We start from the raw sequence: 14,415 nt of genomic DNA on the forward strand, positions 1-14,415 counted from the left end.
TGTGGACAAATGGGCGGGAAGTTCAACCTCTCCGCAGAAAAGCCTAGTTCTCATTGGACATCTAAATAAATTCTTGAAGGTTCACACCTGCAGTGGACAAAGTCCCAGCAACCACACTGGCCATCAAGGCTTCCCCACCTCCAACCCAATATCCAGTAACAGGAGGTGCTAGTTACAAATTATTTGGATTTTAGGATGAAAAAAGATGAACCTTAAAATGGAAAGGAGGGTGATGTGTCAGTGCTGAAGGGATGTTCTCACCTCTTTGTTCACAGCTTCAGCTTGGGGAAAACAGGAGGAGTACTCTGCTCAGGAGAGACAGAGATATTCACAGCCTGAATGGTGACCACAGACAGCTGGGGGTTGGGGTAGGGATGGATCATGGACAATTCAACACTTCCCTTGGCCACACAGATGTTTCTTTCCCTTTGCAAATCTGAGCACAAAAACCAAGCAGTGAGTCTCAGTTCATCTCACAACAAAGAAAATAAATTTTTCATAGTGAATTCTATGTGCAGATGTATTGTTCTCCCCTGAAAATAAATTCTCACTTGAAAAGATCCTGAAAGATATCTCTGAAACCCCAGGAGGAGTGCAGAAACAGCAGTGTTCCCTAGCTGGCAGCCACCATTTTGGTGCTAATGAAACCATCCTACTTCAACACCAACCACTGCCACCACTTCCGAGCATTGCAACACATATTCACAGCAGGAAAAAACAGGCTCAATAACTCAGTCCATATAATACTGAGGTCCACAGTACTGTGAATGAGAAGGGACATATCTCTCTGCAGGAAAAAACTAAGCAGCCATTAAAAATCAGAACACAAAGCTCTTAGCTTAGGAAAAGACCAAAACACAAACAGAGATTTGGGAAGTTCAAATCCATAGTGGGGATGTTGGCAGGTCACAGCTTCTTACAAATGATGAAATATGGAGAATGAATATTTCCTCTTCTATTTATTGCAACACAAGCTGAAAAGTGTCACCAGCTTTAGTTAAAACTCACCTTTCCATTGCATTAAATTTTTCTGTTACTTTACTTAATCAACAAGGAGGGCAAAATCATGTCCAGATACTCTGTTACATGAAGGAATTAGCAATTCCTTTTAAAAGTCTTAATCTTTTTTACTGCATCAGGGATCAAGCGAGTTCCATAAAATAGTCTAGAAGTTACTGAAAACTCTGGTAAGAGCCACTTCCTCAGATGTAACATTTCCAGTGTAAAAAAAAGGGCTTATGTGAAAGTTCTCCTTACTCTTCAGTTTCTTCTCTTTTTGTTTTTTTTTTTTTTTTTTCTCTTTAAATTCTGATATGTGGCGTGAAAGACTGGAACTCAATTAATTCTGTCACCTTTCTCCACTTTTAAATTTATTGCACTTCCCCAATGAGATAATTTTTGACTTTATTTGGGGGAGGAGAAACAGAGGAAATTGAAGGTGAAAACCAAAGAGCAAAACATGGACCTTAATTTTTCCTTTTTTGGATCAGCCCCATTTCGGTTAGACAGTAATTCTGTGTTTGCTCTGCATTTACTAATTCTCTGCAAACCTTTAACGGGGTCCTTAATCCCATTTTTGGGTATGAATTTTGTCACATAAATGTTGAAATCTTCTTTACATCAAAGAAATAGGAGCTACTCCCAAAAAGTCCCATTTGATGCCTGTGGTGTTACGGCTGATGGTGGAATGACGGATTAGATACCTTCTTGGGATCTCTTAATATACCTGTAACATAGACACCTAAATGCTTCTGGGAAACGCGTCCCTAAACTGCAATAGACAGAAGAACTAGGCACTATTTCTAACTTAAAAATGTGTAAAAAACAAAGAGAAAGAAGCAGACATCAAATGGGTTACCTTAGTAGGAATTAGGTCCCTGCAAGTGCACCTTTACAACACAGAATTCACTTACTGGGGAGGGAGGGAGCAGCAAAAAGTGTCTCGCATTGCAGGCTGCAGGTCTAACCTGCTTTTGGGCTGCTGCTCTGCTAGCTCACTTGTTCAGGGAGGCAGGTAGATGAAGCAGGACAGAAATTCCAAAAAGCTGTCTCTGGAGGCCAAAATCCTGGGGGTGCTGGCTGCTCCACCATCACAACAGCTTGTTGTGGTCACACTTCTTCACGATAAATGAGATGCTGAGGATGAGCCTGCGCTGGCTGCTATGGCATACCTACCTACTGCATGTAGGGCAAAGCTTTTTCCAGAGAGACCATTTTTGGAGGCTTCAAGAAACCCCATGGTGAGCTCAATGAGAAAGGTTCAGGGACATATCTCTGTCTTGCTGCAATTAGCAGTGTTTGCTCCTGGATTTAGGACTACAACTCCATCTCTTGCTCTTTACCATAAAGGGCTTGTTCTACATTGGAGAAAGCTGTGGTGGCACAGCCATACTGTAAAACCTTCCCTGCAAATCTCTAATGTGAGGACGCAGCCATTGTAACACTGTGTTTGCATGTTTCGCATGGGACAGAGCCTGGGGAGTTTGCACCTCAGGGAACAGCACCACTGCAGGTCCTCTGCACCCAGAAACTGTCTCCTCCAAGGAAGCACCATAGCAGGAAATGAAATTACAGAAATGTGAGGAGAGGCTGAACAAGATTAAAACAGCAGCTTGTTCTGAAAGGGCTTCTGTAGAAGCAGGTGGTCACTATACTGCACTTTAGTCCAGTGGTTAGGTTTTTCGCTCGGGGTGCACTCCTGGAGTATTTAGTTTGAATGAGAACTTGTTTGAGGGAAAAAGCAAGCCTGCAGCAAAGAACAAACAAGAAAGAATACAGAATAGAGGGACAGATGGTGTTTGCATGTCCATACAACCTTTTAATGCAGACTCATTCCCTTAAAATAACCTGAGGTTTAGCAAGCTGCAGTTAAAGAGGTCCTCCCCAGCTTAAAATATGCCCCCCTTCCAGTCAGAGCCCTTTATTTTGGAGTTGTGCTACAGCCATGGCTAAGATCCTGTTAGATAATTTTAACTCCCAAGCTAGAATGGGGTTTATCTCTGAGGCACATCTCTTCTACTCAGATAAAGACAACTTCCTTTAACTGCAGATTAGATCAGCAGGTTCAGTATCCGTACCTAAAAGCCACACAGCTAAACACACTGCATCTCTCCAGTTCAAACAACATTCGCCACTTTATCAAGGCTGAAGAATCAAAAATTAGAGAGCTCCAAGGCTTTCCCTGCCTTTTGCGCTGATGTTCCCATCTGAAAACATTTGCCACAGCTCCAAAGGCTACCCAGCTTTGAAGAAATAAGGGAAAAACATGTAGCTTCACCACCCACTGCAATGTCACATTGCCACATATGGCAATAGAAACTGTACTTCTACCAAATGGACCAGGAGTGTGAAAACTCCATGTAAAACTAAATAGAAATCACTTGAAAAGTACAACTGTCTTTTAGGAACAATTCTACTCTCAATAATTTGATTTTATCACATGCTCTGGTTGCATCAGAGGACAAATTGTTATGTGCCTGCTTACACAGTGCCTCTGCTCTGGCTTTGTACAGGCTAAGCTAAGTGCACTAACACAGCACAGCCTACACCCCGACTGCAGCAGCTCTCCTTTCCAGACAAGCTCACCCTTCCTTTAAGAAACAACCTGCAAGTTGGTTATGAAAATGTTCACCCTCCATTACTTGCACAAAGCATTTTTAAATTTGAGAAAGGAATTTGCCTTCAGTAAGACAGCTGTTTTCCGTTGGCCTTGTGAAAATCTTTGCACATTTTGCTAAGTCATTACATTGAGCAGAACTTGTCTCTGGCATTCTGGCCAATTCCTCAGCTTCTCAGAGGCCTCGTATACCTGGGACTTCTGCACCTTGAACTAGCAGTGTTTCACACTACGGATGTGCAAAACATACCTTTGAAGGCTGGTATATACCATACATCCCATGCAGCATATATAAGGTCATTAATGAATTTTGTCACATGCCTTCTCCCACTAAACCACCCCCATCCTCCTCTATACAAATGCCTAGAAGAGATTTGCATACAAAATGAAAATATTTCTGACAAAAATATATATCTCCTGTGTTCCCCTTAAAAACAGGTAAGTCATACTGGCAGGGTCTCAGGGCATGCAATACCAGTCCATACTGGGGAGTGTACTTTGGGGCTAGAAATGGGGGCTTCAGACCAAACAAGAGGGGAGATTTCCAGTTTCCTTGCTTTTAAAAGTTCCTAAAATATTTTCGTTACAAGTTTTTCAATCCCTTCAGAAGCCTCCTCAGCTGGACTTTCAAGCACCCTTTCATAGTGGAGGCTTAAAAATAATGGTTAAAGCTCCCCAAACCACATTGAACCAAATTTTCTCTCTGCTCTGAGAGCCAGTAGGGCTCTATCAGGTCAACAGCAATTACCAGCAAATATTTAGAAAGGCTCATCAGCTCCTATACACTTTCACATCTTCAAGCAACAGGGATGTCCATCTGAAAATTGAGCAAGTAAAACACCTTACTAGGCTCTCCTGGGTACTTTAGTTCTTTGAATGATTTTGTCTCCACGTGCTCACATGCAGCTAATGCATTTTATTGCTCATACACAACACACTGCCTTCACAGCCCTTGAACAGGAGGAGCAGGCAAAGACTGTTTTGCTCTGGCAGTGTTTTTCCTCAGCCCCTTTCCTTGTCCTTCAGAAGTACCCAGGCAGCAGTGAGCTGGGCCTGTCTCAAGGACCAGGACTGATTTTGCAAGCTGGGGTGGGGCACTTCCCCCTTTGGCTTCTCTCCCTTCTCCTCTCTGTCTGCAGCCGTTCCGCGCTTCTACTCTGCCTCCACCCAGCTATGTGTGAGTTGCAGCAGATTGTTGTAATGGCAAGCTGTTGTGGTTGGCCTGGTGGCCCCTCAGCAGTGCTTGTGTCCATGGTCTCTGAAGGCTAAGGTCCTTTTAAGGAAATAAAGCCCTGAAGTGGCTCAGAGTGAGGACACTTGCCTGTAACAGTAACTAGCCACTCCTGCAGGTTACCACCTCTGACTGACTGCTCATGGTTGGGAGGGAAAACTGGAGGATGTGAAGGCAATACCAGGTTCTGAGTGATGCCAAGCACCAAAGCTCTGCGGCTACACAGGCTTCTGTTTCAATGACTGGGTTGTGGGAGGGAGGTAACAGTCACTTGAAATTTCCTGCTGGAGGAGAAAGATGCCAAAAAGCTCTTTCCTTTCAAAGTCTATTCTCATATTAGTGTCCTTTATACTAAACAAATAAAGAGTTTCTAACTTCATACAAATCTCATCTGTCTTCTCTTAATGTCTAGCATCACCTTGACTTGTTACTCTGGGCATCTTCTATCCGTTGTCCAACGGTTTCAACCTCATTTTGTGAAATGAAATCTCCTTATCTCTTCCTCTCAGAAAGAATGTCTGTACACATTGTATATTCCAGGTCCAGATAGTAATCTATGACTATGGTGGTGATCACTTCTTTTCAGTGAGAAACACTCAGCTTCTATGTTGGAAACCTAAACGATCGTCTTCAGTATCAGACAGCTGCCTGTGCAGAAATGAGGAGCCCACAGCTTCTTTCTGAGGCCAGCAACACTGAGATGGCTTTTTGTTTTTTATTCATCACTGGCCAGCTATGGTATGGGCAGTTATGGATAAAGGAAAAGCACTGCTTGCCTTCCTAGGCAAATGCTGCCACTGCAGCAAATGGCATTTTCCTGCATGAAGTAGGGTCTGACCTACATCTCACTGAATTATTGGCTTCCCACAGGTGGGTTTATTTAGGATACAGTCCCATAGCAGAAGCAGACCTAAATTTCAACCATCTACCATATACAGGATGTTCAGTACTGCTTATCCACAAAAAGGTGCACACAATATTTAACATGAAACTTGAACAGAGTAAGATTGAATAAGAATCAACAGATAATATTTCAAATCAGCTCCTGTGTTATAGGTTAGCATGGGAAATTGGGCTACCTATCCAAAATAGGATGGATGCAAAGCACTAATTCTTAATGGAATGAAATTTCAGTGGGATGTGTATTTCAAAATTACTTAGATCAAAATTTCAAAAGCATATTTAGGAGAGATGGTAAAACAGAGTGTAGCGCCTTAAAGGGCTGTGAAAATCTCACTTTTTGCTTGCCATTTTCTAGAAAAACTAAACGTAGAGCAGGTGGATGAGCAGAATAAAAGAATAAAATAATAAAAGTTATAAGTGCAAGATCAGCCTAAAAAGGAAAGGACAAGAAATGTAGGAGACCACGTGGATAGAGCAGCAGAAATGAAGTTTGGAGGAGGAAGCTGCTCAACACATACTGGCATTCTGGAAGTTACAACATTGAAAACATAGCAAGCTCTTCAAGGAAATGAAGATGTAGCAGTAACCAGAACACATATTTTAATATGTTTCTGCTTTGTTTTGCTGCTTGGGGTTATTAATAGAAACTGTTGATGACTTTACTTCCACAAATGACCTTTTCACACTCACTTATTTTTGCATTGGTCAGAAGCAACCCATGTCTTGGATGCCTCTGCCTGGGGACGTAAGAGAAAACACATATTTAGTGAACCACTGGACACTTCCTGTCCAAAATTTGCACCCTCTCTAGTAATTTTAAGTGAGACATTCAAAAACTGAAGGCATGCAATAAAATTTTGCAAGTGAATGGAGTACTTTAACTTCTGAAGTCTACTACACTTTCCACTTAGAGCAGGAGAGATGTTTCAAATGGTTCTATCAGGTCTACAGCATCGCGTTCAATTCTCAGTTCAGGGTTGGAAGAAGCAAGAAAGGATATATTTGAAAGCACGTGGAGGAGTTAGAGCCTATCTTTCATTTCTAAAAAATAGCTTATTTCCCCTAATATTTGACCTTTAAAAGGCTAAATTGATGAAAAAGGTAATTAAACTTTTGACTCCAGAGTTGAAGGTTTCATGAAGTGTTACTACAAATCTGAGTAAGCAAACGGTCATTTGAACGTTTCTGCCACACAAGGTGCTTAAAATTGACAACAGATTTCTCACCTAATCTTAGTAAGATAAGGTAAATACTTACTCTTTTCATTTAACAAGCCTGCAATTTCCATCATTGCCTCTATTACACAACATGTACAAAAAACTCCTCTACAGCCTAGTGCCCCCCTTCCATAAATATCTGGCTCAAATTACCCTTTCTCAGTGTGTGCTATATGGACCGCTGATTTCTCAGAGCATTACTGATTAAGCGGAATGCACTGTAAATCATATGTTGAATCACAGCAAAGTGCATAGGAGATTCCTTTTTGACGAAGGAAGCAGATGGGACACTAGGAAAGTCATACAGAGGAAAAATATTTCCTAGTCGTATCTGCTCATGTGCATCACCTGTCAGTTGTCATAGGCCACAGTCTATATCCCATCCACAAGATATATATATATATATATATATATATATATATAATATCAGTAGGTCTTTACAAAACTCTCTCACCTATCCATTGTTCTTCAAACTACTTTTTCAAGTCATCCTTTTCTACCTAATTCTGATGATAAATAGAGGTGAGAAACAGATCCTGGGACTTATAGATGACAGTGTGCAGTGCAACACCGCCATGCCACTGCCTATATAGAAAGACAGTCCTTTTCATCCCTAATACATCTGTGGGATAATATAGGCCAAACACCACTCCTGAGGTTTTGTTTTATCCCTGACAGATCTTCTTTCAATGATGTGCATTACAATCACATGGCTCCTGGTATGTTTGGATCATGTATTCAGACTCTTCTTGTAAAAAAAGAATTAATTTTTTCAGTATACTGTTCTCAAAAAGCTAGTTAAGGGCTAGCAAAAAGAGTGGTTGAAGAGGAAAAAGTGCTACACAAAAAAAAAAGACAAACATTGCAAGCACTGGAGTTCCTACAGTTAACATCCTCCATAAAACAGATTACTGTGAATATCTTTGTTTCTGTAGACTATGGTAAATGCCTCACTACAAGAAGTGACCCTTCAAAATCAAAGAGTTATGGATAGAGAAAGTGGCTGTAGAAAAAATTTTGAAGTCGGGACATGGGAAATCTAATTTATTGCTGAGTGTGCAATTGCACACTTTTACTTTGAGTGTGCAAAGTAAAACTATTGAAAACAACAGATGGAATTATCATATTTAGGACACTAAAGATAAGATTTTTTCTTTTTCTTTTACAGTAACTTCTAACTTGTTTATATTGCTGTATAATTGAACTGTTGTGAGAATTGTTAAATGACTTGCAAATATAAATTTCGTCTTTGCAAGTTCTGCAAGGTATTTGCAAGATAAAGTAAATTCAGTGTAATCAAAATTCCTGTTTGTTTGGGTTTGAACAAGGGAATTTTTTAATTATTATTATTATTTAAATCAAGGCTTAAATATTTTCTAGAGTTTATTTACTGTGGGGAAAGGAGATTTAACTTATTTTACTGATACACAAGCATTAAAGGCAAGATTTTGTGCAAAGATCTTTGGACCGAGAAACTAAGCACTAGGTAAATGGTCAGATTATTAAAAAGCATTTTTAAAAATCAATTCGTTAATAAAGTATGTCAATGTGTATGTAGGAGCTGAACTTCATGCTTACATTTTTGGTAAGAGTTTATCAAGTGTTAAATAAATTGGATACACATAAGATGCTGCATTCTCTACTAGTTAGTGCTGGAGTTTGGGGATAGGGTCTATTCCTAATGCTGACAGACACTATGCTGCTGTATCACCTTCTGTGCCTCCTTTTCCACCTACCATTCTTTCTTGGACTTCCTTAAACAATAAACATTCAAAGGCACTTGCAATCTTTCTGTAAACATTCTGACCCTTATTCTTACAGTAGGAATGAGGAGCAACACTTTTATTTGAGGATAAGCCAAATGTATTTTGACAGTCATTCCTCTCCTGAAATATTTTTATCATGCAGGGCATTGATCACAGCATTCTGAGAGTCACTGCTTTTTGGGCAATAATTTATTTTAATCCAACAGACTTTATCAATTGTGGCCTTCTACCTGGAAGGAAAAAAAATCAAGTGATTTCTGAATTCCTCCCAGACGAAAAAAATCAAGGGTAAATGAAGATCAGATATCGGAATCAGAAATTCAAGTGTTTTCTGAATTCCTCACAGAAAAAAAAAAATCAAGTGTAAATGAAATCAGATATTGGAATCTGAAATATATGTATATTATGTGTGTTATAATATGGGGTTTCTGGAGAAATCTGAATAGCAGATAACTTTCAAGTTAGCATTCAAATAAACAAAATAATAATAATAAAAATACTTGAGAGTTTACTGAATTTTAATCAAATATGAGTTCAGACAGTTTTGACCTGGAACCACATATTTAATTCCATTTCCTATGCAGAATGAAAACTATCTTTCATGGAGAAAATTTTATGCAATCAATCATAATTTAAAAAGATAAATAGGTGGATCTTTACAACTTCTCTGTGGATAACAACTTCTCTTGCTGTCCTTCAAAATCTTTACCAAAGAAAAGGTTGCACAAAACCCACAAAGCATCTGAGTAATTGTGTGCTGAACAAGATGAAAAGGCGCAGTACCCTCTTGTATATCAGCTTGCTATATAATCCTTTAATATTATTTGCATTACTAATATTTCTTATCAGAATGGACTAGTCATCTTACCCAAGACTCTCTCATTCTTAGCACTCTGTTGTCCTCCAGTACTAGTTGAAAGGTCTTCTGGCACAGGCATAGGTTCATCTGCATCATCTGGAACATCACTAATTGGAGGGCTTTCCTTTCCTAGTAGCAAAGAAAGTAGTATCAATGAGTCATGAGAGTAGCCTCATTTTCAAATAATATCATAAGAGGAACCACAAAACAAATAAAACTTAAAAAACAACAGAAACACTATTAAAGGCATGAGATTCTTATAACCAAAAGCTGCTGTCCTGCATAGAAAGCTTCTTTTTGAGTACCAGGGAATTATATTTATGAAAAGAATGAAGGACCAACATACCATTTCAATTTACTGAGGTCTGGATATACAGTTACCAGTCTTACCTGTATGGATATTTTTAACACATACGGATATTTTTCAGCTGCTATGCTCTGAAGACTCAGTTTAGTCAACATAGAGTGACAGGCTACAAAGGTTATCAAATGGTCATCTTTTGTAAAAGCTCTTCTTTCTTACAGAAATGCTCTTTGAGAGCACATCTGGATTTGCTTAGTGAAGTCTAACTCCCGAGTATTCTGTGGCTCTAACAGAACTACCCTCCAAAAAATATTTTATCTCCTACTAAAAATTCAACTACATCTTTGACAAGGTTCACTAATACCTACAGATCAAACTTTGGCTGGTCCTTGTGCCTACAAGTAATTAAGTGCCAGTAGCTCTTGGGACTTCCTAAAACATGTGCAATTAGCAGAGGTCAGTCAAAACACGAATTCTAGAGTTTTATGGTCTCCTATTTGTAAAAAGGAAGCAAATCCCAGTATCCTGTGTGCAGAAGGTTTTGCAGAAGAAAATAGTCTGGTGCTTTAGCATGTTCTAAATCTTATGGAACTGTTTTAGTGCCATCTGCAATATAGTAAGGAAAATGACTTTCAAAGCATTGTGCTTCCAGAAATGGTGAGGTTTCTGGGCTTAGCTTTCAGTCACATGGTACACATCCTGCCCACAGTGCTATCCCCGTCTTACAGAGCTTCTTTTAGAATGAATTCACACGTCTGTAACAAAAGCATGCCTTGGAGAAAACTACCAAAATGATTATCTAAATGATTAATTTCATTGACTCTTAGTAAAAGGCTGGTCTTAACAATAATAGCAAAGAAAGGAATAGGCCCAGGGCAGGATTTGAACTCGGCAGTGTTCACATAAGACCTTTGTCTCCAAAATGGAGGTGTTACCAGTTTACACTGAAGCAATCTATTAGACATCCTGTGGCAATTAACTCACCAGCAAGGGCAGTAATTTCATGGCACAAAGGCCTAGCAAATTAGTGGGTTTTTTTCTAATGAGAATTCCCACATTAACACACAAGCATTAATTAATTTCAAAGTCACTTCTCAGAAAATGAAAAATTGAAACAAATATAGCTTACTTAAGTGACAACAGTCTGGTGATTCCAATCATGGATTTGACCTGAATGAAGAAAATGTTTTCCTCACAACCTCCTGAATGGAGCAAAGAATTGTGCTTTCTGATATATAATGATCAGAAATGACAGGTAGGTTTAAGTCATCTTCCAAATTAGCTGGCTTGGGTTGTTTGCACAAATCTAGGTTTAAATGAACAAAACAAATGGGTGACTGAATTTCCTAATGATGCATCTATCACACTGTGGAATAATCTCTGAAGAGGAGTGGTGGGAGCAGTGCCAGGTGAACCATTTAAAACAGCAGCCAGGGGACTCAACAGTAATGAAAGAACACAACTGGCAGAGGGACTGACTAGATGATTTCATAAGGTCACTCCCATCTCCAGCTTCTGTGGGATGTTCTTAAATGGGCAAAATTATACCCACTGAATGTGGGTGTAGGAGTGAAGCGGAATTGCATAAATGGAAAAAGACTATACATTTTACAGCAGAGAAAATTAAAAGATGGAAATAAGTTCATGAAAATAGTTTTTGCCATTCACTGTTTATCTCTTTGTTTACTTATTCCTGTAGTTTTCTGCACTACTTTTATGGGATATAAAGAACTTAAACAACTGCCAGCAACTATCCAAAGCAAGTGCCATCCTATCAAGCTGAAGTATCTCTCATAGATAAGATGGATGGGTGAGGAGAGACAGCTGAAATACTACAGCTTTTTCAACACTCCCCCTGTCAAAACAAAGACAACCCACCAAAAACCAGAAGTTTAATCAGAGAGCAAGAATCAGTCTGTTCAGAATCAGGTCACTTGACACTACATGTAAGTTAAGGAAATTTGTTAAAATGTAATAGTTGTCAAAAACCACTTGCATCGTCCAAGGTTCAAATTGTTCTTCCAGCTACAACAATGAAGTTGGTGCTTTGACTTAGTCTAGATTCAGAAGAACAGTCACCTTAAAAACTTGAAGCTTTTTGTGGCTACAAACAGATATAAACACATAATATAAGAACTATGAGGTACGATAGCAAACAAAATCAAGACTTTCTTAGTGTGTAATTATGCATCCTATAATAAGCAGGCTAAGTAGGATGCTTTGAAGATAAGTCAAAGCAGTCTTTTGGAATAGAAACCTCTTATGAGATCAGTACTTTGGAGTTTATGGTGAACTGTTTGGTTCACTAAACAGATATCAGTCTTCTACTTGTTAAACTAATAGCTGTTTGCCCAGATGGTATGAATCAGACTAGCCCCATGGACTTGGTGGTGCAGAAGACAGAGATGTGGTACACTTCTCTCTTTGCAGGAATCTGCAGTTAAGAAAACTTGCTAAACTTGGTTTTAATTACTTATTTCATATAATTTGATTTCTTCCTGTTACTCACAATCTAGAAATCCATACATGCAAAAAGGCAGCGTGAAAGTTCTGGAATTAAAATAGGTATATTTGTTGAGCTCTGTGCCTTCAGTTCAAGAGCATGATATTCATATTTCATGCCTTAACTACATCTAAATTGTTACTCTATTATAAGCTCACTACTGCAAGGTAATCTTACGGATTTGCAATCTTACTGCACTCTTTTGCCAATGAATTTAGAAGTGGAAAGAGAGTGGGGAAAAGGAGGGAACAATTTCTCATTTGATTTCTAACAGATATGTCCAGAACAATAACTGGTCAAAGGGATGGAGTTAAGGAGCTAAGAAAACCCTACTTAGTGGCAAGTATTGGATTAAATTATTAAAATGTCACATGCCGGAGCAAAGTGACATAGGTCTGCATATCAAATGAAAAAGACAAGGAAGTTGTAGAGCTGAAGTTCTGTTTCTGGCTCTGCCACTGATTCATGGTGCCAAATACTGCCATTTCAGAATAAAAACTTGACAGAGAAGTGCCTAACCTATCAACAGTGTATGGCAATACCCTCAACTTCTCTCTACTGGAGTGTCCTCATTTCTGTCCTTAGGAATATAGTTCAAGACGTGAGGAAATAGAGGAAGGGAAGAGAGTGCCCAGCCCAGTAAGGTTTTATGCATCCTTTGTTCCTACCAAAGTCTTTTCATCTCCATTCAGTTCTGAGAGCAATTCAGTTCATGCCATGAAGGTGCTGCTGGAGCTGCAACTGTCAAAAAGAAAGTCAGGGCAGGATTTCTTAAAGAAATCTCATTCTCTTATCTTTTCAGAAATTAATGCTGGGTGTATTTAATTCCTATGGAAATACTGGAATTACTGGAGAAGTTATGCAAGAAGAGTAACACACACATTTTTCCGGATGAGAGCCACAACACAGTTCACATCCCTTTTTCGCTAGCAGAACCTCAAACCTCCAGTGATTAAAAGACAGTTGTTCTGGGACAGGAGCCAGACTTTCAGGTGTGAGATACCAAGATATGATCATTTCCACCTTCCCAGGACCTAGCAAGAACTTCAAATGCAAACTCTTCTTCCTGCATTTGCAGAGCACGTCACAGCCTGGTCGTTACTAGGAGGATCTTTTTATGTTAGGTATGGAAACATTTCTACTGTTTTTTTTTTTTTTCACCTTCCTTAACTGTTAGGCCTAGAACTGCGAAAAAAAAAAGGAGGAAAAATACTGCTTGTTAAGTGAGATATTATCTGTGTTTTCTGACTGTCGTGTATGGGTGCCGGATACTGTTTGGTTAAATGTATGTCAGCTCTCTCCTCATTTCAGAACTGCAACTGCTTGCCTCATGAAATATCATTTTCTGGAGAAATATAAAAAGTGTGAACTCTGCGCTGGTCACACAGTATTTCAGTTTCTCTAGGAGCCAGACGTGCCTGGATTCCCAGAAGTGGGAAAGGCTGAGTGTACGCAGGGTTTGGCTCGCTCACACTAGTTCTATACTTTCTTGGCCTGGGTTGCCTGTGCCACACCTGAGTCAGTTACAGCTGCATAAAGAAGTACAGCTGCAAAACACTGCTTTTGAACTGAGAACATTGTTTCTAGAGACTTGATTTATTTCTGGGTAAGATAATAAAACAAAGAAAACTGAAGAACACCCCCACAACTAATTTTATGGTTTAATTATATTTTTTTTAAATACAACCAAGTTTGCCAGTGAACCAACTCACCAAATTCCATATGCTCAGAGAGTAAGCTATATCTGATAAGCATTACATCGAGAGCAGGAAAAATAAATAAGTGGTTTTCACCTGACAAGACGATCTCACCTCCTAAAACTGTACAATTGTCTAGCTGGCTCCCAATATATAGCAGAGTTCCCTCACCATGCAAGGAAGCATCCTAGAAGCACACAGAAACACAGAAGGAGAAGACGAAAACTCCTTTCTGGATTTGTCAGCCTATGAGAAAGAAACAGGTAACATACCTGTACCTTCAGATCCTCTACTTTTCAGGTCTAGCAAGAGCTTAGGA

The 14,415-nt window shown here is 39.3% G+C and overlaps 1 protein-coding gene across 16 annotated transcripts in view; it reads right to left on the bottom strand.

The window, feature by feature from the left end:
• IKZF1 (IKAROS family zinc finger 1) overlaps positions 1–14,415 on the bottom strand; it is a 71,099-nt gene that overhangs the window by 41,125 nt on the left and 15,559 nt on the right. For 15 of the 16 annotated variants that reach the window (XM_054059395.1, XM_054059394.1, XM_054059396.1 and 12 more), the window contains one exon: positions 9,602–9,721. In XM_054059395.1, coding sequence (XP_053915370.1) covers positions 9,602–9,721 — 120 coding nt within the window. Of the gene's footprint in view, positions 1–9,601; positions 9,722–13,067; positions 13,141–14,415 lie in introns of all 16 variants that reach the window. The other variant, XM_054059391.1, reaches the window with a different exon arrangement.

Source organism: Cuculus canorus, chromosome 2 (genome assembly GCF_017976375.1).
Source record: "Cuculus canorus isolate bCucCan1 chromosome 2, bCucCan1.pri, whole genome shotgun sequence".
Classification (NCBI taxonomy): Eukaryota; Metazoa; Chordata; class Aves; order Cuculiformes; family Cuculidae; genus Cuculus; species Cuculus canorus.